The following is a 25,151-nucleotide window of genomic DNA, read 5'->3' on the forward strand; positions in this document are numbered from 1 at the left end:
GTGGGAATATCAGATACCTTGAATAACTATGTGCAGGACTGTCAAATATATAATAACCAAAACTCATTTAAGGCTGACCTGCGTTCTCAAATCTCCTGACTATAAATAAAGGCAGCATAAATTGCAGTTCTCCAGTCACGTCTCCAGCAGACAGACAGTGATCAGAATGTGCAGAGGAAGCAAAGTCCGGCAGAAAGCATGGATCTATAAACACAGAGAACAACGGCTTTGCTCCTCCAATATTGATTCAGTAGCTGAGACCTGCTTTGGTGTGCAAACTTACAATCAGGATGAAAAACATGTGTCAATACAGCAGAAATGTTTGAGACATTTCCTGTCTGCAAGTAAGCAAGATGGAAGTGAGGTCCACTTTTTTCCACTGGCTATTTTGTGAGTTAATTGTATTTTTGGCCTCTGAGGGATTTATCATTTCATTCATCTCTTTGTGTTACCAAAACTGAGCATATACGGTAGGGTAATGAAAGGGGCTCTGGGGAAAATCTCTTGAAACATATAAAACCAGCCAGAAAACAGAAAATCTGGTGCAAAATAGTAAAATAAAATAACAATAAAATATTGTATTGTATATGTATTGTATTGTATGTTAAATAGGTTATTATATGCTAAAGTAGTTTTATGGTAAACCAACAACAACTGTTTTTTGGAGACAACAGATGCTCTAATTTGGAAATGGCTGCGTATTGTGCAGATGTCAGGGACAAGCTGGTAGATGCCCACTCCCTTCAACAAAATGGCCCCAATGATGCGTCGCCAACTTTTTTTGGCTCTTTGCCTCATATCACAGAACTGTTTCCTATGATGGTTAGCAGTCATCTAAGAACCAAAACAAAATAGAAACCAAATGTGTTATCTTCCTTGGAGGAAATTTAACGTCAAGTTTGGTTGCTTATATTAAATGTGGTAAATTCACAAATCACTCACACTATGTGTCTTTGACTACACTGGCCATTAAAACATGTAGATGTAAAGCCTTGCAATGTGAAAATTCTGTCTATTAAATACAAGAAAAATATAAAAATAGTTTGTTGTTACCACATAAAATGAATCAGCTTCTACATTCCAAACATATGATTTAAAATAAAATGAAAAAAAAGTCTACTGCAGTATATTAAAGTAAAATGTATCTTGTGTCAATATGTATAATTGTAAGCATTATTTGAATAACTGTGTCATGATCAGACTACTAATGAAGTGGCAGAATAGTACAGGAACATCAGAACAGCCAGCAGGACATATAAAAATCAGTCTTTGATGACATCAGACATCTGTGCCAGCGCGCATGCAAACCTTTCTCATTAAAAACTCAGTTGTCTTTTCATCAGCGAGAAATGCATTGTTGTTTGATTGTTATTGGACTCCTACAGGTTATGCATGCTGTGCTAGCTGCAATGGTTGAAATACAGAAAACACATCATAGACTGCTATTAAAGTTACATTTGAAATTGGCCTGTAAGGAGCTCTGATTTTATTGTTAAATGAAAATCAGCAGTAATCAAAATCAACCAACCATTTACCAAAGTGTCAAACATGAGATATAATTTCAACAGCAAATTTCAGCTAGCCCTATGTGTGTGTGTGTTTGTGTATGTGTGTGCCCTCTGTGCAGACTCCAATTGTTTCCGACTAAATATGTGTACAGACAGATTACATACATAGTGGCTAGCTGAATTTATCAAAACTTTCATCCTTGACAACCCTTCCCATCCCCCTGTGCTTTTGCAGTGCCTAAGAGGTCTTAGCTACATGTGAACGTTAATCAAAACCAAGACATATCCCCACTGTGCTGTTGGCACCCCTGGCTAAATCTCAGCCTTGTTATTTACCTGAGACCCATCTATCCAGAAATACATCAGCTAAAACAAATGCTTCCTGTTGCTCCGCCAGCCTCCCACCACCCCACCATGTGCACTGAAAAATATACCTAAAATACTTAAACTGCAGCTGTGTAACGAAGACCATAACACACAACTTAAAACAAAAGTAAAAAAGTAAAGTAAAACAAATACAGCTGTAACAGAGAGGTAAATAACACAGTCAGGGATGATGCGAAACTGTAAAATAAAGTTGGTCTCTGTCCTTGCTTTTCACTCACTAGTGTGAAATATACACACTTGTACACTCATGTACACAGAGAAACATAAACACAGTAGAGCTACAGTACTGAACAAGCTGGCCTGGGGTTAGGATATAATGAGATTGTACAGTATGGGGGATTCCTGCTGTATATCATTTATCACCTTTAACATATTGCAGCTCTTTTATTAAACAGAAAGAAAATCTATTCAACATAGAAATGTTATCCATTTTTACTAATTAATAAATTGTATTTCAGTGTCTTCACATGCCAAGATTTATATTCATCGTCATTGTCACATTCTCCACTATCACATTTAACATTTAACAGCTCGAGTGCCTTTCCGCTAGTGCACTATTCTTTAGTAGGAAAAATAAATCATTTAATAATGGGGAGATGATGATATTTCTCATCATATAAAATACATCAGTGGGGTTCTAAAACAAAAAATATAGGCAATACAAAGAGAAGTCTCTTCCCACTGTGAACAATGTCATACCTTGCTGATAGAAATAAATGGCATGTGGTTGTTTGTCTTTGTGTGGCTGAACCTGATTGCTGCAAGCTAGGACTCCAGTGGACAGGGAGTGTCATTTAGGCATGAAAATAAGATACCCAATGGAGTGTTTTAATGGAAAGAAAATGTCAATTTTACGAGTGAGTGTCTTCCTGTGGAAAAGTGTGATTATGCAGGAAGAAGTACTATTAGGAATTGACTGTGTGCATACGTGCTCACATGCTATCATGGCTGTATGTGAGTGTGCATGTGGCTGAGCAACTGACTGTGGCGTGTGTATTTTATCCATTCATGCATGAAGTGTGCAAGTATGCATTCCTACCCGGGAGTGTGCTTACCGCATCCCTCACAAGGTCACCTATCCATACAGTCACTCTGGGCTGATTTACACCAGCGTTCAATATGCATATTTCCTGATGATGCTGCAGTGTGGCTGGTGGAGCAGCTGGTATAGCAGCCACAGCCATATCCCATTCCTCATTTCACAGTCCAGTCATGTGAGCCCCATGTGAGGTAAGGGAAATTTAATGTGTATACAATATGACCCAGATTTTAGTTGTCTGCAGTAGCCAAGTTTGGAGCAGTTTACATCTAATTTGCATTTGCCACAAGCATGCATGACATATTTTATATGCAGTGTTACTTGAGTTACGCAATTGAGGGTGGCACGGTTATAATTAGAAATGCCCCAAAGTTTGATCATTTTCTCTGTATCACTTAAAACAAATTAGTTACATTTCGAAATTACTTTTATAGTCGACACATTGACATATTTTCCAAAGAATGCCAATATAAGTATTCATATGATTAACCTAGCAAAGGAGAAATTCAAGTTCATCAAATATGGTTTCATTGTCCCTCAAATGTGATTCACAGTGACACTGTAGCCACATGTACTATGATATCAGCAAGGCAGAAAAAGATGTCCTCAGAGATCTTACACTACCAGGCTTGGAGAATTACTGAGGAGCACATCTCTTCATTTCTATGAAGCCAGAAATAGCAAGTCATTAAGAGAATGGCAGGTGATGGGCAGATTAGGAGGGCTCAGCAGAGGCAATGCGTAATGAAGACAGTTCAACCTTACAGTATTCTTCCCTGTCCCACCCACCCATCTTATTGCCTTCATCCAGTGTTTTCCTTATCTCATATAACTTCAAAACCACAGTTTTATTCTCCTCTGTCTTTCAAGTTGAAATGCGACTTGGGGACATGGTATAAAGTGGGGTTTGGTTTCTGAAAATATACTCAGTATGGTTTGAACAAAAGAACTGAGAACCCACACTTCTCCCATGACAAGCTACAGGAATTATGGAAATAATGAGAGTTCCATATGCAGTGATAATTTTAATGAACTTGATGGAAAGTGGTTTTCTTGCACCACTGAAACAGTCGAAACACATCCAAGGTTGACATCTAATGCATAGGATTTCTCTGTCTCCGTTCTCGTAGGGCTGCGATGCTAATGTAAAGCTAATACTCATTAAGTCTATAGAAATGGAGAGCCCTTTAATTTGATTTTATATATTACATTGCAAAGTCATTTATTTCAAACAGGGGGAGTGTTTGTGTTTACTGTATTTTTACATGATAAATGGCGACACAGATGGACAGTTGGACACTGTTGGGAAGAAATTCATAGTTACTTTTTATTTGATTAAAAGTAATTTAATTCACAGTACTCAAAGATAATATGACTATGTTGAAATTTCTCTCTGTAAGAAAACTGCATTGATTAAGAGTAACACACATCTGCATTTTCGCTGTCATGCTCTGACCTTTGCCTTACGTTGACTGCCAAATGTCCTAAACTCTGTATTTAAGAATCTTTCAAGCTCCAAGATCCTAAGGAGACTTTTAATTGGTGCTTTATTAAAAGCATGTGCATCGGAAAGGTCAACCATACGAGTGAACAGGCCTATGGGCTAGAAAACACATAGACAGTGGTGACAACAGTTGTAAGATACAGTACAGTGCCTATGTTTTCTGCTGCATGTGCCTAATTAGAGAGGGTCAACTAGGCCACTTCCATTAAATAAAGTGACAAATACTTTTATTCTAATATATTTAGGATATTTATGCTTGGAATTTAAACATGTGACCAAAAATTGTAAAATATGCTTTGGATCAAAAATATTTGGCTGGCATCCTTAGCAACTGATTATGTAACTGACAGAAACAAGCTTTTATAGGATTCATTTCAATATGAAAAGAGAGAAATATAATTGACTCTCAATGCACAAACACACACACACACACACATCAAGTTCCCAAAGTATTCGCCTACACACACCTGATGCACTGAAGCTGCATTGTATGTATGTCACCAGGATGAATTTTGCACTTGGAAAACAAGAAAGTTTGCGCAGACAGAAGAAACTTACTTTTCCAACATTTGAGGCTTTGGGGAATAGTACGTATGCATTTGGTTGCTGACAGAAAATGCAGAAAAAGAGGATGCCCAGGTTCTTATGTGCATCATCTTTTTATTTACTTGCTTAGATGATTTTCTTGATGACAGATGACAATTAGAGAGGATGTTCCAGAACCGTGGTTTCTGACTGTGTGCTGTGATACAGTCTGGGCCCAGTGGGATTCACTGTTGTGTTCTGCTTAATAATCCAAATCCTCTAAGTCCCCCTCGGCCCACTTCAGTCCTTTGATTGCTCCTTGTATTTTTATTACGTTATACTCCATTTTCATAATCTGGTGCACAGCACTCTTATGGTGTTTGCTGGAGAGAAAGAAAAAAGAGAGCCTAACAAGTGCTGCATACAGCTCTCCTAAGGTCATTGAGATTACAAGGGTTAGTCTCTAATCCATAAAGCTGGGTATGTCTGTTCCCAATTTGGAATAATAATTCTTTGAGAAAAATGACTGTATAGTAAACTGACTGTGGCAAGCTGTGCTCATGTTTATGCACAACCATTAGAGCGCATGTGTGTGGGATGTTTGTGTAACAACTAATGTGAATGGGCCTGAGCTTGTTCGTGCATACGCCTGCTTTGCCACCTGGGAAGATGTCTTTAGGCAAAAGAGGACAGATATTCACTTTGCTCAGTCACCATGGATCATGCAACACAGCCTTTTGAAGGAAGTAATTCATTTGGCGATAAGCACAACAAAACGGGAGGAAAAAGAGCACTGTCAGCAGCCATCAAGATGGTAGAGTGTGATAGGCAAGTCGAGGTCTGTAATCAATCTGCACATGCACTTTATGCAAGGCCATGAAGTGCATTTCAAAGTCCATTGCTTGCCAGAAATGATATAAAAGGTGGGAACGAGTTAGAAAATTATGAACCAGTTAGACTACTGAAGATGCAGTAGGAAATGTACCATAAACATTTTTGAAAAATCAAACACTGACAACAAATAGAACAGCAGTTTTACTAAGACTAGGCAAACGTATTGGTGTAATTGGGGTATGGGTAAAATTGGACTGACACAGGCCTCTATAGTTTGAGGGCAATAAACTAATGTTTTTTTAGCAGTAAAAGATCTTACTCACAGAGGTGGAATCAGTAAAGTTGGCACTAACTAAAGAGAATTAAAGGATGGAGAGGTACAGGCTGTCTCTGTACCATGGATCTAATATAATCTAGAAAAGAGTCAACTTCTCTGTGAAAACTTTTAACACAACACTTTATGTATTTTAATTATAGAAAGTATTTTATCAGTATCAATTTCCCCCATTTTAGATTATTGTATTTCCATCTTATAAAGGAAGAACGAGATGTTTACAATACAACAGCAGGGCTGCTTGGAAAATGCAATTTCACCAACCATTAGTAACTTGTTAGCCTTAATAGCCTATTCTGTGTCATTTTGATTGCATTATCCTTCCAGGATGTAAGCAAGAGGTTTTTATAGAAACAAAAAATAAACAGGCTACCCTTGATCAGCTTTATAGTCTCTTAGTTATGCTTGTGTGTTAAAGGTAAGCATATTGCTCTGGGGAAAACATTATTAAAGAGTTTTGGTAGCATGGAGACATTGCACTGACCTTAACGTTCTTTAGTTTATAACTTCACAATTGTGAAATAGGTCTATATAATAACGCTAATGATGTTTCTCTTTCACTCCATACTGAATTTACTTTTAGTCATTAAACCGTATGAATCTCTAACACATTTCGTTAAGACTGTCAATGCAATGCAACTGTGACATACTGTAATATACTGATGGTGCCAAATTTACCATCCTGAGATTAGACATCAGGTATATTCAGTGCAGTGTATCCAGACATTCCTTAACAGTTAAAGTGATTATATCAGTCATAGAGTTACCATATTACAGCATTGTCATGTGACCGCCGTGTGTCCTAAGATGATACAAATAAGAGAGCAAACAAGAGCAAAGTCATTGAATACTAAGATTGTATAGTTCTACAACAGAGTCTGGCCCTGTCTGTCTCCTCCTGATTTTGCATTTTCCCCCCCACAGCCTGATGCCAAGGGTAAGATATACATCTGTCTAATTTCTTGCTTGTCAGAGCACCATCTGGTGCAGTTTCAACATTAAAGACAGGAAAATGGTATCACACTGTCAATCACAGACGCATACATAGTGTAGCATGCATACGCTATTGAGGACAAAGGTGTTGTATATTTTACAAACAATTTAGTAATTTTTGTTTATCTATCAATGTCATGTTTTTGTCAGGTTCAGTGGGACTACTGATGTGAAGCCCTTCTTGAAAACCCAGCCAAGACTCAGCCTCAAGCACATTTCAGTGATTTGTTTCAAAGTTGCTGGGCCATTGTTGGTGCTTTAAAAGCACCCCTTTCTGCTGAAAGGGATGCTTTTAACAGTTGATGTACCAAGAGCTCAATGAGTTACAATCAGCAATATAGTGGAAACTAAACAGGCGTGTCTGAATTGGTCCTGATCCTGTGGATCAGCTTGGAAACCCTTCAACCAAGCCTTCTATTCTTATTACTGTTATGGAAATTTCCTATACAAAGCTTAAAATGTTTTAAAAAACATATATTTCAGTAGTAGTACAAGTAACTAGTGCATCAAATCCCAGAATCCTCCCTGTCCTCATTCTTCAGGAGGACATCTACGTGAAAGGTACTGTTATAAGAGTAGCGTAGCTCCGTTAAGGAATAGGGCAGTGCATAATGTGGATGCGTAGCGAGTGTGTGGTTGAGAAGCAGCAGAAAAGTGATGGTGAATGCGAGTGGAGGAGAGGAAAAGGTTAGTACTAAGTTTTCAAATTGGCAGTAAATGTACAGTAAAGGCTACAGTGTGTCAGTTAATAAATGCTGCAGCTTCTCAAGACCAAGAAAAGTCTTGTCTGTTGTTTCCCCAACTGCTGGAAAAGTGAAGGGGGTTAACCCTTAAATTAGCAACAATGGGTTAGCCTAACCTGACCATGCTCACTTAATGTGGACTGAATTTTAAGGTGGATCAGCTATTCTCATTTCAGTGTCAATCTCAGTCAGTCTTAAACAGAGAATGGAAACATGTCTGCTCCTGAGTTTTATTCAGTGCATATATACACACACGTACACACACACACTGTCTTTGATTTCATTTTCTGGCATCTTCAAATTGTAGGTCTGCAACTTGGCATAAAGAAAATACTCAAGGTTTTTAGAGGATTTATCTTTTCTCTTTATTTTCCCTTAATCTCCTTTGCTGAGTATCTCATTTGGTTTCTTTGAACCTTGTAAAAGTAGGAACTGCTGGAGGAACTTAATAAGCAATGGCAACTGAAAAACAGGAGATGTTTTACTCCCTCCTCTTTTTAAGTGCAGCCTCTTCTTGGTCTCAAATGTGGAAGGTGTACATTTAAAAGCAGCTTCTTCACATCTCAATAGCATCATTATTTCCTTTGACGGCAGTTCGGGGTGGGCATCAGGAAATACTGTTATTGTTTCAGTGCTATTGTTTGGCACGGAGCAAGGACTTGGTACAAGAAAAAATGTCCATTTATGTTTCCCCTTCAAATAAAAGTCTTTTTAAAGTGACTTTAAAAGAAATCCTATCCTAATAGCAAGTCGGATGTGTCAGCAGTGGCTACATTAAAAGATATCCTCACCTTTTTCAAGTCTGTCTTAAAAGAATATTCAAATGCCCATATGTACATATCAAGACTTATTGGTTGATGCAATTGTTCCTCTTGTCCATTCTGGCCCTGAAGAGATCCCTGCTTAAAACAGTTCACATGGAGGAGAGAACACATTGTCTGGAGCGACAAAAACAATGAATTTTGTAGTAAAAAGATGGCAACTTTGGGAAGAAAAACAAACATTTAATCTCAGTAACTCAGACTGCTGAAGCTTCATATTAGTTTCAGCTGAACTTTGGAATGCATTTTGCACAAAAAGGACTGTATTTTGTCCCCATCTCTTCCATGGAAGACATATTAGGAAACGTTCTCTTAATGGCCAGTGTGGACAAGAGTAATGGTTGCAGCAACAAATAACTGTCTCGGTGTGGGCATGTGAGTAATGTTTTGACTTGAAAAAATGTGAGCCTATCCTTTAAAGATGTAACATGTAAAGGTGTTGTCTAAAAATGCTGTTAACCCATCCTTTGAGCTTTGAGTCGGTTAGTTCTCCCCTTATGGCTGGTGAAGAAAAAGGTCTGAAGAGCATGCTTTTCATGTGAGAACATCTCTCAATGCATACGGTCACTGCACAATCTTGATTTGTCTGTGGGCCACAGGGTGTCAAATATACAAGTGTGGTCTCAGTTCAATTAGCACACATGAAAGTCAATCAAATAAGAAAACTGTCTAATAACTGATTAATTATGTTCTAACAGCATTCACATTGTGAACATCTTACTACCAACCAGCCAATGCCAATGGCTGGTCTTGTGATCCCCAATTTTGCAAATGTTGTCTTAAAGTGTCATGTGGAGCACTGTAATAAGAATACAACAGAACAAAGGAATACTACATAAACTGTGACACACACACACACACACACACACACACACACACACACACACACACACATAACACAAGTGCATGTGCTTGTTTCTCAAATGTGTCTTTCATTTAAGTCCTAATTCTCTTGCAGGTGACAGAGACACGGACGGGGCCACTGGGATGCAGTAGCTATGACAATCTGGACTCAGTTAGCTCAATCCTTCTGCAGAGCCCTGAGAGCAAGCTTCATCTGCAAGGTAAACAAACACAGCATATCATATGTCACCCCGTGATGTTGGACATCACAAGGCAGGACGGTCAAACTGCATTTTGGCCCCCAAATTTAAAGGAGATCTATAGTCATACATAATAAAATGCTCTCAGGTAGACTTGTGCCGTCTCAAGAATTGAATGTCAACGCAGTTTTTAATTGGGGCTGGGACTGGGATAGATTTGCTCTCCAATCCCCTCTGGGAATTGCGATACGATTTTCTGTGGTTTGACATGTCTGCTCGTGTCCTCACTTGATTGTGTTCTTAAGTCTTTGATCAAAGAAAAGCCTAAATGCAAACAATTGCACAAACTGTGCAAACTACTTTAAGAAATGAGAGTAGAAACTATCACTCCATGCTGCAACATATATATACATGAAATTCTGATATATTTATTCAGCACAATGTATCTCAAGAATGTACTATGAATCACTTTCATTACGCCTCCACACATCAGAAAATTAAAATACCAGCATTTCACTTACAGATCATACATCAGTGGATGCAAATATCAACTTTTACCCACCAGTGGTTATGTTCTTTATATAGTTCTGAATACTTCTGTCAGAAACATTGTCATAAGTAATAATTAGCCTAAGAGAAGGAATTGCTTGCGGTGACAGTCACCCTGGGGAAAACGAAAGACTGAAAGATGAAAGACTGTGTAAACTGTGGTCAAGTGTTTGAATAGAGTGATTGGTTCTTTGATTCATTCGAGTTTACGTAGGATATTAAAACCAGTCGGAGAATCTCAGAGACACATTTTCAATCCAACCCCCACTACCCTCCCTTTCCTCTCTGAAGAGGATCATTACTCGTCCTCTAAAATCAGAGAACTAAATGGTTTGTCAGAGAAACACTTTTAAATCCTTCACTGCCACTTACTCAAAGGACTGTATAGGTTTTGGTGAAAGCTTTATTGTCATGCATCAAATGTATAAGCCTTGTGCTTTGAAGACTGTCACTCAATTGATAGATGACAGGCCTGGAAAAGATTCTTTCTTTTCGCTTGATAATAATTCCAAGAGAATGGAAAAGCTTTTCAGATTGGTTTCAAGCGTAGAGTTTTTTATTAGGCCAAATTATAGAGGTGGAGGGGTGACAGAAGGTGTTGAGAGTTCTCCTGAAAATGTGTTCATTTAACATTAATTAGCGTGTTTGCCTTTAATTAGAAAGACAGCTGATGGTGTAACTTCTTCAACAGGCATAGTGCTCTTCAAAGTGATGGCACTTCACACAGTCCATGAAGAGGCATGTAGTCAATTGAGAGCTTTTAAGGTCTGCGCTGCTTAAATATATTTATAATGAGATCCAGTCATTTAATTCACCCGCTCTGTCTAGAGCACAAGTGCAAGTGTAACAATTAGTCTTCTTTCATCCCTTGGTGAACCATATATGTATGCCTCTCACGCTAGCCATGTGCAGTTATAAAGAAGTTGTTCTCTTGGGCATAGGTTAAACCCTTTTCATTCACTTAGGTCACAGGACCTGGTCTGAATTGTGTCCCATGCTTTTGGAGAATATGAATTTTTCTATTGTTCACAGCAAATTCAGTCAGCTTTAGAATAGTGTTACTTGTATGGCTGTACTGGGGAAATTATTGTTGATCACTAGGATTCTCACTTTTGAAAAATATGCACTTAAGATACATGAGGCTATGTTCATAGGCTTTATCTTTTCCTCTATGTTAATAAACACAAGCAGATAACACAGAGATAGTCCCCTATATCAGTGGGTGTACTGTATGTGTGGTGTGGGTCATGTTTTAAATTATATATTAACACATTATTTTCTAAAGAAGAAGTAAGGCATTTAAGTATTTTAATAAAATAAATGAATAATGTAATACATTTGTCTATAACTACAAAAAGATACATTTGCTGATGTAAATTTAAAGACCCCCCCAGACATGTTTTAAGATGTATATAAAATATTCTATACTCTACTCAATTTAAGTATTAAGTATAAGATAATTGATTTTTTTATTGTTAAAAAACCACATCACACAACTACGTGTTTTTTTTTAACAAAAAAAAAAATCAATTATCTTGTTAAAATACTTAAATTGATATCTCCTCCTTCTCCCTCATTAAAAATGTCAGAATCTCTGAATAAACAAATATATTTCATTTCTAATGTTTTCCTGTAGGACATAAGATGTCTCCTACTTCAACCTTTAAGCATTGCCCAAGCATGGCTAAATGATTGGCTGGGAGGACATTGCTGGGATGGCACTACATGGTAGCTACAGTGTATTTGGTAATTGTGAGTGTACATTTTTGCAATGGAATACAATGTAATTACTGTGCAGAATTCCCTCAGAACTTCATGTATTGCCCTCTGTGAGGCCAGTAGGGTGAGTTGCTAACTGTGGAATTATCTCAGTGCCACATGGTAATTGAGAAATTGTCTGCTCTACTAGTAGCTTCTAGTTGCTGCAGGCAGTAAAGGAGTGAGAACATTCTGTGTGTGTTTGTGACGAATGTAAGCATATCTTTTCAGTTATTTATGCTAAGTTGAGCATTACATTCTTGTTGTTATGTATTTGAGATAATTGTTTGATGTGTATTCAGCAAGTCAATGTTTCTGCTCTTTATACCTAGCATAATGGCTGAAACGTAGTTACGTGGACGAGGTGGAATGCAGCTAACTTTAGGTGACCAATGTTATGTATCGCGCTGTTGTGTTTAAAGGAAAGAAACTGTGGACATCTTCATGCCTTATTAATGTGCTAGGAGAGTACATTATGTAGGAATTATTTAGTTATAAAATCATATACCTTAAATCTTACATGCTTATTTATTTCTGTTTATATTTTCAGATATCACACACATATACTTTGCAACCTCTCTCCAAGAACCTAGATTAAGTGAGCAAAACTATTATCTGCTTCTGTGCCCACTTCTTAATCAGAGTCCCACTGTGGACGGATATTCAGCTACAACATTAGGTGCTCACATCCAGTATATTTCCAGTAATTACTATTGAGATTTGGGGTAGATGCAAGGAAGTACTGCATGGAGGCTAGGGCATATTTTGCTTTTATAATAGCCACAGAGGTATTATTATTATTATTATTATTATTATTATTATTATTATTATTAATAATAATAATAATAATAATAATAATAATAATAATAATAATAATAATAATAATAACAATAATAATAATAATAATAATAATAATAATAATAACAGTGATAGTTTCCTTAGTAATATTAGTGGCAGTAGCAGCACATTGAGTTTGAATGTTTCAGTATCAAGGTGAGTGACACAAATATGTGCTAGTGCCCTACATAAAACAGATGCCTCCTCACCGCCATTTTAATTTGAAGTCACACTCAGAGTTGAAAAATAAACAGGTAAACTGTGAAATGCTTTTCACAATCTCCACCATGTGCAGTACATAGCTGTTAACATGGATACTGATACTGTAAGTGCATTGCTCACACAGTTGTTGTGTTATACAATATTATGTCTTTGTCCCTGTAAATGTAAAATATCTCCATATAATGAGCATGTGCTTTCTTTTAATCAAAGTATAGACATACAGTAAACATACATTAGTTAAGTAGCCAGACAGAATTCAAACATTGTCCTGACTTTCTAGCATGTGTGCTTTCATGTACAGTAAGACCTGATGAAGTAATTACCCTATAACCAGACTGTCAGTACCTCTTTGTGGGGAGAACACTGCAGGGATGAGAAGAGATGATGTGATTGGCCATCACTGATGCCCAAAAAATCCAATGATAATGTATGTACGACAATAGATTCTCGTGATCCCACACCAACTCCAGCCTGCCATAGGTGTTCTATAAAAATATGTATACACTGTACACACAGTACATTTCAGGAACCAAAGGGTCCCATGTTACAGTTGCTTCATTTATTCTGCTGTGCCTCCACTTAAGCTGATGAAGTGTTTGAAAAAGAAATGGATTAAGATAAATGAAAGGGACAATTGTTTGTTTTGAAAAAGACATACACTCCACAAAAAGTGTAAAACACCATCTCAGCAGCATGTGTTTAAATGTTTTTGTTCCTCTAACTGAGTGCACTTAGAAAAATTGGATATGTAGAAAATTGCAAGTTAATGGCTGAGCCATCTGGAACAACTTGTGAACCTCACAGTGGTTCCAAAAGCAGCTGATCGTCTTTTATTTGCACAAAACAGATTTACTGTATCCCTTGTCTGGTCTTTACAGTCAGTGCCCCAGAAATAACAGCTCTGACAGCATTGTGCTCTTCCTTGACAACACACCATAAATGGACTTCACAAACTATCCCTTGAGGTGAAAAACATTGGCTGGGCCCAGGACTACTCTCATAAGCACCACCAGCTCTCAGCACATCGAATGAACACCCACCATGTGTTTCATTTTCAAATGCCTATTGACCTTTTACCAGACAATTAGCTCAAATACAAACTTCTGGCATTTAAACTGTGGGGAGGAGTCACATCTGGCCAGAGTGGAACATCACGGATCACTGGCAGCTCTGTCTAATAGCAAAATATGCACATCATGCAACATTTCAGTTGAAGGATAATTTTAGACTTCACAGGACTTTTTTTAAACAAATATGGTCAAGCCTAAAAGGAAAATCATCCACTCCAATGTAGATGTTCCTCTAAAGTAAGTATGTCAAGAGCTTTGTACATAGCTACTACAGATTCTTCTATGTGGTGGTATCTGTTTACTCCGGGCCCCCTTGTAGGATTTGGTTCAAAATCTACAGGAATGAATTTGGCACAAAAGAGGAAAAAAAGAAAGAACCACACTGAACTTGTGTGTCTCAGGGCCTTCACAGTGCTCAACCATGTCATTATATTGAACATTTGGTGCATTCAATCAGCAAAGGACTGAAGGGACATGCACACCTATTCTGGTACTCCAGCGAGGTAATGGGTCACAGGCTGACATCAAAGGGAGGAAGAGGTAACTGCACACCTTTTCTCTTTTCTTCTGATGCAATCATTTTATTTTAAAATCTTCTGCACATATTTTTTAATAGCAAAAAAAAAGAAAAAAAGAGTTGGTTATGTACAAGAGAGGTTGTTCATAACCAACAAAGGCTTCCAACATCTTTATTTCCACATTTTTGGAACAACGAGTCCTCCGAATTAAACAGCAACATACCTTGTTTGTAACTGCCCTCCAGAATGATAAGCTTTTTCTGGTCTGATGCCCCTGTTGGTAGAACAACACCTTTCCTATTGAAAAATCATTTTCATGATCTGGCAATGCTATGGTTAAGGTTTGGTTAGGTTTAGGCACAAAAATGATTTGGTTAGGGTAGGGGAAAGTGCATGGTTAGTTAAAATAAGCACTGTGGAGTCAGAAAGCTGGAAAAAAGGCCGGCTTTTGTAACATTTCATTACATTTTGGAAGTAAATATAGATACAGACACAAGACAGCAACGATTTGTTACTCAGATGATTTGTGGTTTTGATCCTGAGAGGGAAGAGTGTCGACTCATTGAATTTAAAATAACAAGACTGACAAGATTCAGTGTGCTCTCAAACTGAAGACAAATTCTGTGCCAAGTTAATCCTAACTAACATATGCATTGGTAAACAAAAATGGGAGAGATTAGCCAATGTAGTTCCAACACAATAGGCTGCCTAACACCAGCTGAGTCAGAATACACAAGTATGCAGTGTCGTCTGACTAATAGACTGACTTCCAGTACAGATGAATACATTCATGGCTGTGGGGTAAATAACGTACATAAAAAATGACTTATACAAATGTTCTCCACCTCATTATTCAGGTTTTTATGGCAGATTCTTATAGCTACCTCTGCATAAATGTCTTTCCCTCCTCTGTTTGAACTGAGGGTGTGTGGAAAACATCTTTTTGAGACAGCTCTTCAAATCACTACCAGTTCGGCAATCCTGTTACCTAGAAATTATGTCTATATGCAATAAATCTGCAACAGCAAATACATTTTGGAAGAAAGTAATTCTGCATAGGTAATGTTTTCTATTAACATAATGAGGAAATGTCGTTAATTAATATATTTGGCAAATCGCAAAATGTTGAAACTGAAAGTAGTCAGTGAAATGGTTGTATATATCTGATCTTGAAATTCAACATCCTCTTGTAGCAGCTACAGCATTATTACATATTTTATGGTTTTATTCAGGTACTTGGGGAAGGCTGGGGAACATCATGGTCTCGGTGAAATCAGAAGAAAGGTACTTGACATATCACGCTTTTAGTGGTTTTCTGTTATCTATATACTGTTATGATGTCGTCATAGTTCCAAAACTTGCGTTTAACGTTTGCAGAAATGATCCCTGCAAGCCAAAAGCCCAGGCTTCAACCTGCTCTGAATGCTTCGTTTACAACGTTTTTTTCTACCAGCCATGCATACCCATGTGTTGTCTGTGTTGTCCACTCACGTATTTTGGATCAAATTCAGGCTCAAACATGTATGGAAACATGTATGTATTTGAGAAGTTGATAATTTCAAGTAAAGAACAAGAAAAAGTAGTGAAATCCTACTGCTATAATTTGTTAAATGCTTGGTTGAGGTAGCCTACGGAGCTGACGGAAGTGTAGTGCAGTTTCCAAGAGCTGGCCAATCAAAACAGAGTGGGCTCGTCAGGAGGGGGGGCCTTAAAGAGACAGGAGCTAAAAGAGCCTGTTTCAGACAGAGGCTGAACTGAGGAGCTGTGTCAAGGGTCAGTATAAGATGAATAAGGAGATTTTTTTAATGTAAAACATGCAAAGATATTCCAGTTGAGCCCCAGATTAAAATATAGACCTGAAAATGTGCATGATATATTCCCTTTAACCAAAGTGCTTTTGTCATTATGTTTTTCACCACAGCAAGTAGGGAAACAAAGTATATACAGGTAATTTCTTGGAGACAGGGCTGGTAAAAGGAATGAGGACATTGCCAAATTGAACAAATTTTAAATTCTACTTTTAGAAGGTACAATTTCAGAACCACAGTCATCAATGTTATGCACTCTCTTTTTCTGTCTGTGTGTTGTAGTTGGTATGTTAGAATGGTGTGTGTGTGTGTGTGTGTGTGTGTGTGTGTGTGTGTGTGTGTGTGTGTGTGTGTGTGTGTGTGTGATCTTCTGTTGGAGCCATTTATGATGAGCCAAGATGAGCAATGTCAAGTATATTTGGAACTCTTTGTCAGCTCAGTTTTGTGTTTCTAAAATTGTCCTTTGGAAACTTTCACCACACACTTAATCTATCTCTTTCTTAGCCTGTTTGTTCTCTCTGCCTGTTTTCTTCATTTTGTCTCCTTCTTCTGTTTTTTTATGTTTTTAACTCTCTTTTTCATCAGTTCTATTGCCTTTTTTGTTATTACATTAGTAGCTGACATTTGCAGCTCTTAAACTATAATGTCACCCAGTCTATGCAGACAGATGATATATATTTAGGATTACTCTAAACATGTAGTTGCTTATCATCTCTGATCACTTGTTTAGTATTAAAAAAAAAAAAATCCTTAATGCATCGTGCTTCTGCTCCCCCTCTATCTTTTGAAAATGAATAAACCTATAAAAACCTTAATCTAGACTAGCTATTTTAATTGCTTATGAATTAAATAAGGGGATCATATTAGTATGCGGCACCACATGAGTTACAACAATGATGCAGTAATAGAAAACCCACTCCGTTTCATCCTTCTAATTAAACTTTTAATCATGCCTTTTTCCTTTCCCACTTTTATTTTTTTTCACTCCAAACCTCAGCACTTTATCTACCTTGAGGCATGTAACTGCAAAACTTTGTTAGAAAATATACACAAGAAAATAATTACAAACCTGCAACCAAACATTTCTCACTGCTTAGTGAGTGATTTGCTTTGGTGGGATTAGCTTTCAAATGGTCTGAGACAGCATTCTGCTACAAATTTAACAGGCTAAACGGGTAAGTTTAATATGCCAGTGAATTTACTTGTGGTCAAATTTCTCCTGGAAACACTTTAAACTGTCTTTCCAAAATAACAGAAATTTTAAAAGGGAATGTTTTTTTTTTCTTTCTTTCTCACCCCTGTGGTCCGCTCTTTGTGAGCAAGTGGGGCTGTGAGCCACAGATAACACAATGCGGATATGACACTCCCTGGATATTCCCTCTGCTTTCACTTAGATTTAGATTAGACTGCTGTAGTGGAATCTGACATCAAGGGAGCTACCTATCAAAGCCTAAACTCAGTCCTCTTCTCTCCCACAGTTTTGCTTTGCAAAATGTTTGGCAAATTAACCAATACCTTATGCTTCCTCCCTTTTTCTTTTTTTTCTTTTTCCAGCAATCATCAGAATTAAAGATGGCACTGGAACGATTTTTTTTCACATTAGATTTCATGCATGACTTTGCATAGCTTTGATCTATCAAACATGAAACTTTCCATTGCTTTAACTTAATATGATTGTGGAAGTTTCTGTTTTGCATTTTGGCATGTTTAGTGCATACGTGCAAACTAAACACACAGCTTTATTGGCAGCTAATGACAATACAGGAGGGCATCAGGATGTGTTATTAGTGGACTTATTTGCCGGCATGCAAGAGTCATTGATGAACTCATTGATGAACTCATTGATCCTTGTCAGAATGAATGAATTATCTCTTTCTCTCTTTCACCTTGTACACACGGATGTCTCTGAATATGATATAATTGACCGAATCTGTATTACAAATTATCAATCTACTCCTAAATTTTTAATAAATGTGATTCATTGAAACATAGGTTGTTTTTTTAATAACTCTAGAACTAGTTTGTTTATTCTCTCAAGTTCAGTCTGAATGAAAGATCCACAATATTTAGCTTTACTTCAATAGGGGATTTAAATGCTCTTTAGTTCTTGCACATTAATTTGTTTTTATTTGTTTGTCCTCTCTCCAGGCTAAAGCTTAGAAACCCAGTGATATTGGTTTGGCTGGATTCTCAATTTCTCTACTGGGACCTAAAGTAAAAATTAACCTATTAAAGGCTAAGAATTAAATGAAAAAGGGAATTAGTATGTGGTAGTTAAATGGTCGGGATTTTCACTATTTACTTATTATTTGGTTCAGGTGGTGGTCACTTTAATATCCTCATCTCCTGCCATCTCTTAATATTTATCATTAATGGACTTATTTGAATTGGTGGGAATTTTTTTTTAAATCGCAAAACAGTAGGGGCTTTCAATATATTAGACAGGAGATTGCGATACTCTTTGTGTAATTTGATATACAACACAAATAGACCAAACACGTACCAGGAGTTGGAAACAGCAAATTGGTTACATATATTAACTCAGCCAAAGAAAGGTAAAAGGCCCTGAAACCTTCACAAGCCATTACATTGCAAGGACCCAATCACCTCCAATATGGCTGTCATAAATTAGCACCAAACTAATTTGCTTTTCTCAATCCCCAACACATGCTTTGTTTCTTTTCTCTTTATTTCTCCAGTTTCCTCAAGAGCCTATCTTGGAAGAGCCATGAGCCTATCTTGGAAGATTTATGAATATGTTAGAATAGCCTGAGCCAACAGTTTTCAAAGTGGTGAAGTGAAAATAAATTAAACTGGCCCTGTAGGCAAGTCGTGCGGAGAGTGATGAATTAGATACTCATTGCTCTGTCGCTCAATGCCTGTCCCTCTTTTCAAGTGAAAATGCTGCAAACATTATAGGGGAGACAAACAAACAGTACAAATACAAATCAATTAAGTTGTTTTTGATGACAGACTTGTTGAAAAATTGATTTGGAGACTAAAGTATATCAGTAAACACAATGTCCTTGGTTACCAGAGAATAATTTACTGAAGAAAAAATCTGTGATGCAAGACTTGGAGAGCAAATGTTGAATGAGCTCAACAATAAACACAATGAGGCATTTCCATTGTCATTCTTATTGTCTTTCTCCGACTTAGTTGCCTTTTAACATAGGCATGTTCATATCTTTCTTTCTGAAACCTGGACAGAGTTATGTGATGATACCAATTGCACAATTAAAAATCTTATTATATGGGGTTAGTTGGGTTTTATTTCATGGATTATCACAGTAGTGGTCTGAGGTATTGAACCACCTCTTAGAAAGTCCCATGAATTGCACCAAGGCTGTTTCCTTTATATATATATATAAAAAAAATGTGCGTCCCTTTGCCCAGAGAACTGATAACACTGGATCATTTTCAAGATGGATGGCTGCACACATTTTTTCACTTTCCTCTAACATGCTGAAACCCCAGTACCTGATGAAATCTTTCCATGTTGACCTGGAGGTCAGCTTTCAATTGGAAGTGGTCAATCAAGACTGAGTTTCCATTTGGGCCAGCATGACCATAAATCTCCTTTTTCCCCCACTCACTCTTGCCAGCTGCAGACTGCCATTTCTGCAAGTGCCATAGTTTTCCACTCAGTCTTTTTTCTCTTTCTGACAGACTCTGTTTCATCAGTTGATTGGGGTTTCTTATGACTTTATTCTTCTTTTGTATTTAGGAGGGTCTTTGCAGTACTGAAAACTTATAGGAACCGTTTTAACAAGCACTTTGTGTAACTCTGTACTTAAATTGTTGGTTGTAAGTCAATGTTACTGAGTGTTATGATGCATGCATAGGCGTTTTACAACATAAATGTATTAAAAAGTCATAATAACTAATAATACTTTAATGTACAGTTTTATGAGGCCATTATGAAAAATGTAAATATGCAATATTTTAACAGACTCACAAGCTCTAATACGTATGTATTATAATATATTTAGATATTGAGAAGCAAAATTAGGCCTAAGACAAATGATTTAGCTTGCATCCTGCTTGCTTTCAATTTTGGGTCACAGTACAACAGTTTTGTTTTTTTTTATGAATCAGAAGATTGTTCATTTTCAGCAAAATGTATAGCAAATATATGCCTCCAAATACAAATAGATGAACATCATTTCTGTACTTAGGGATGTTTGATGTAATTTCTGTGATAAATCTGAGCTTTTGATCTCAGACGTGTACACAGCACATCTTGACACTTTGAGGGCAGTTGTATCTTTTATAGCTGAAATGGAAATGTCAGAGCTTGTCATACGTCTCTCCTCCCCCTCTCCAGGGTTCTTGTAAAACATGTGATTTCTGCAAGAGCCTGCAAAGGGTGTGCACATTTGCTCGTACATGATTGTACGTGCTTCTGTGTGCGGGCGTGCATGTGAATGTGTGATATTAGTACAATATCTCACCAGTTTAGGCCCTACTGTTACTGCTGTGCAGGGACACACAGTGGCACATGACGGAACAGCTTGAACAGTGCAACTGAAGTGCACAAGCAGCCAACAGCAATCGCATCTCTAGTTACATGCTGAAGCCATATTTTGTAACACAGCTAATATTTGGTGTGTTGGAGGGTGTTTTGCTATTTTTTAAGCTAAATTAAACAAACACCTATTAACTTTTTGAAGGCATTATTCCTAAAAAAATTCAAACAAGCATTCTCCCTGCTGTGATCTTGCACACAGGAAAATGAGAAGAACATACAATTTACCTGAAGTGGGATAGCGTCTGGTCGCCGCAAATATGAAGTAGAGGCACATGCTCCACACTCCCACTTATTTTATAACAATTCAACCTATTTAGCCCAACTTTCAACATTCTATTCACATCAATCCAACAGTAAATCTCTAAGACTGACTTCCACCGGAAAATGGCTTTGAAATCCAACAAAAATTTAAAAAAGGACAATTTCTAAAAAGGACAGCGCACTTGTCAGCGGTGTCGACATGGGTACCCTAGCTACCATGCTAGAGGGACACAGAATGGCCCCATCAAGCGAATTCAGATCTGCATTCTCAACCCTCAAGACGAAGCTGGACATAATTCACTCCAAAGTAGAAGACCAACGAACTCTATCCCTCGAATCAAACACCAATGCAGTCAGTGAACACATTGAGGCCTTTGAGGCGACCTGCCCAGCCTTAGCTAATGACAATGTGAAGCTAAAGGCTAAGGCTAGGCTACGGACCTGGAGGGACAAAGCCGTAGGAACAATGTACGTATCATAGGCTTACCTGAGGCAATTGAAGGCTACGGAATTCTTTTCTGGGCTCTTGGGCTCAACCAGACATTCTCCATTAGCAACAAGCAAGCTAGCGTTAATCTTCACCATGGTTACCCTGAATGGACAATATCAGCATTTCATTCAACAACTCCACTGATCCCACATTAGTGACATAGATGCTCTAGCAGCTTGAATATTGGTGATATACTCTTAAACCGGGGCTGCTTCCAAGTTATTACACTATATCGTGAGTTTAACACCTCGAATAACAGTCCAGCTTTCTACTTAATGTTGTAAGTGTTTTGAGATGTGGTCTCAAGTACTGCAAAGGGATGGTAAGAGGTGCTACATTTGGGGTAGCCACCCAGCTGGAGCGGGACGGGGGGTTTTGTTTATGGTTTTCATATTTCTTTCTCCTTGAACCAGCTGTTATAAGTATAATGTACTTTTTCTTATTTGACAGAGAGCGTTTACTTTGTTTAACAAGGCTAGGTGATAATACATAATTCATCTGCAACTCAAGTGCACGGGAGAGGCTAAAACATCTTTAGCTGGAATGTCTTGAGCTGACAATATATCCAAGGCCTTTAATAAAACTATCGCACCAGATCCACTACTTGCTATCTTTGAATCAGTGGTAGTTAATCCTTGAATTAAAAAATATGAGGGGCAAGCCATTTCCCTTTTTACACTGTTGGCCAAACGCCTTATCTAACAACAGTGGAAGTCAGAGGCTATCCCTCCATTCCAGCAGTGGCTTTGGGATCTGGGGAATTTGTTTCATATGGAGAGACTTCACTACAAGATTACTAACAGAGATAACATCTTCCTGAAAACATGGCAACCCCTTTTTGATAAATGGACGGCTACCTGTGATAAGGCTCATGCTTAGAGTGGCACCCCATGTACTTGAAAAAATAAATTATAAGATTGTATTATTAATCCAGTGTATATTGAAACACATTATACATTATGATGGCTGTCAACATTTCTAACATTCCATATGCTGGTGTCTTTATTTATTTATTTTCTCCTTTCCTTTTCATCAATATTATTATTACTATTTTTTTCCTATTCGTTGTATTTGCTCTTAGTGCTATCTCCTCTGTCCTTAATTCCTATTATTATTACTGATATTATTATTTTATTTTTTATGTATACATCCATTCTTGGAAGCAATAGACAGAAGGTGGTGAGGAAAAAAAACATGCAATTTCAGCAGTTCCTTTATTCAGGAGGCAGGAGCAGCAAGCCCTGAATGCCAAAGCCATTTTTATATGTAATGTATGCTTTTGCAGTGATTACTGCACCTGCATCCTTGCTTGCTTTCTGTGAACAATATGAATAAGTGGGTTTCTTCAAAGCTAATGCTATATAGAGATATTGTGTAAAACACAATGTGTTCCTGTTCCACACAGATACAGTGGGGTGTATCACATATGCATATGCAGGCACTTGTATTTTGGAATGATCTAGGAAATGGAATTTGCCTCTTCTCTGTTGTTTTGCTTTTTCAAATATATGCATTCCTTAGTATTCATGCACCCCACATAAAAGTCCCCCCCCCCAAAAAAATACTGTGCTGCACATAGGAAATGAAAGGATATTTGAGATGGAAATATTGATTAAGTTGGCTCACAGAATTTTCCCTACTCACAAACTCTTAAATAAGATTGTACTACAAAATTTTGAGTCGACAGTCCTGTTTGACAACACAAGCTGCTGGCTTCTAGTGTGCTGAGAACACTTACGATAATCTACTATAATCTACTCAGCACAGACACCTCAACACATTATCCATTTGAATGCTAAGTACACCTCATTGAGAACTTTAAAAAATGCTAACATATTCTGAGAGCTGAGAATAGCTCCAGTGGAATGTGTTATCCTCTGTCAGGCCCAACACACACACTGTGTGCGCCTTATGCAAAAAAATGAAAAGTGGATAAATAGCTACTTTAGCTGCACCTTTACCTCATAGTTGTGAAAGAGGAGCCCTCGTGTGAAATGGGCCAGCACAGCAAATCTTAAAACTATATGCCCCTTCTGGATTGGGCAGGCCTGGACTGAGGGGAAACAACAGGCAATCTTCCAGTTCAGAGGTCTTGGTTTTGTATCATGGCTGCAACGATAACCTCCAATGGTAATTTAATGCCCCCATTCAAGTAATGCACTTTATTGCACCAGTGGATTAAGTAATGATTATTTAGCGAAATTGCGGCCACACAATGGTCAATTAATCTTTAATGAAACTGTAACTTATGAGGCGGAGCGTGGCATTGCAATAAGCAGGCAACTGCTTGCCAAAGCAGTTACAAGCCTCAGTTGCGGCCTACACTCCCCATCTATCACCATGTAAAAATAGAGCACTCTAGAAAGAGACATAATGAAAAGGCAAAGTCACAGTTGCAGATTCTCTGTTGTTAGCATTCATGGAATGTTTGAAGCCCTATATCCTGCAATGTACGTGAGGGAAATATATCAGCCTCTGATGTATGCAATGAGATTTAACTGCCATTTTGAGGTGCTATTTATTTAGAGCAAGCCAGGCATAGGAGTTGAAGGGAATTATGTGCACTGACAGAGCATGAAGTTGGAGGTTATCAATAGCTGCATGGGAATTTCAGTATGCACCTTTCATTTCAACAGCAGCTCTTTAATGATTGTAAATGTAACTCCCTACTCTAATATCTAGTGTTCTCCTCAACAAACACCTGCCTCAGAGCCATATAAAGTGTAGCTTGTGGTCCAATCATTTTGTGTTTTCACATGTTACTGCACTAACACAGCAAAGCTGGTAAAGTCACAAAGATAAATTTTTTTTCTCTGATTAGGTTCTCATTTCATTTTGGCCCGGGGGCTCTAATTCTCTTACTCATTCCCCACTGCGCTAACAAATGTTGATGGATTTACTTTTATTGCATGACATCATTTCTTCACTGGAGAGGGAGGACAAGACATCAAATTTTCCAATACTCGAGTACGTGCTCGGTTGGAGAATGTAGAGGAGAGCAGGAAAGGTGAAGAAACAGGAATGAGGAGAGTGATTGATGGAGTGAATGGGAGCCAAAGGATGATGAGGGACAAGTCAAGGGGCATGCGCATGAGTGTGGCGGGAGTAGGAGTGAGTGTAATGAAGTAAGACAGAAGAGATGTGTACAGAGAACAGAGACAGAGTAAGAAGTAGAGACAGAGAGAGAGGAAAAAGAGGAGAGACAGAAACATTGAAAGAGGAAAAGAGTGGAAAACAAGAGATCGCAAGACTGATAGTGCCGAGCTGAATGTCAGCATCCCGAATGGTTCCATCTGCAATCTCCCGACACCAACACATTGATATCAGTAAGGAAAATGTGTGTGAGAGTGCGTGCATGTTGATGGTAGGGTTGTGG

At 37.8% G+C, this 25,151-nt stretch overlaps 1 protein-coding gene across 1 annotated transcript in view; it reads left to right on the plus strand.

The window, feature by feature from the left end:
• The window catches only part of brinp1 (bone morphogenetic protein/retinoic acid inducible neural-specific 1), a 123,967-nt gene that overhangs the window by 80,095 nt on the left and 18,721 nt on the right, over positions 1-25,151 (plus strand). Inside the window, exon 5 of the mRNA XM_067574745.1 lies at positions 9,647-9,752. Within this exon, the coding sequence (XP_067430846.1) occupies positions 9,647-9,752 (106 nt within the window). The remainder of the gene's footprint in view (positions 1-9,646; positions 9,753-25,151) is intronic.

This window comes from Thunnus thynnus, chromosome 19 (assembly GCF_963924715.1).
Source record: "Thunnus thynnus chromosome 19, fThuThy2.1, whole genome shotgun sequence".
NCBI classification, from domain to species: Eukaryota; Metazoa; Chordata; class Actinopteri; order Scombriformes; family Scombridae; genus Thunnus; species Thunnus thynnus.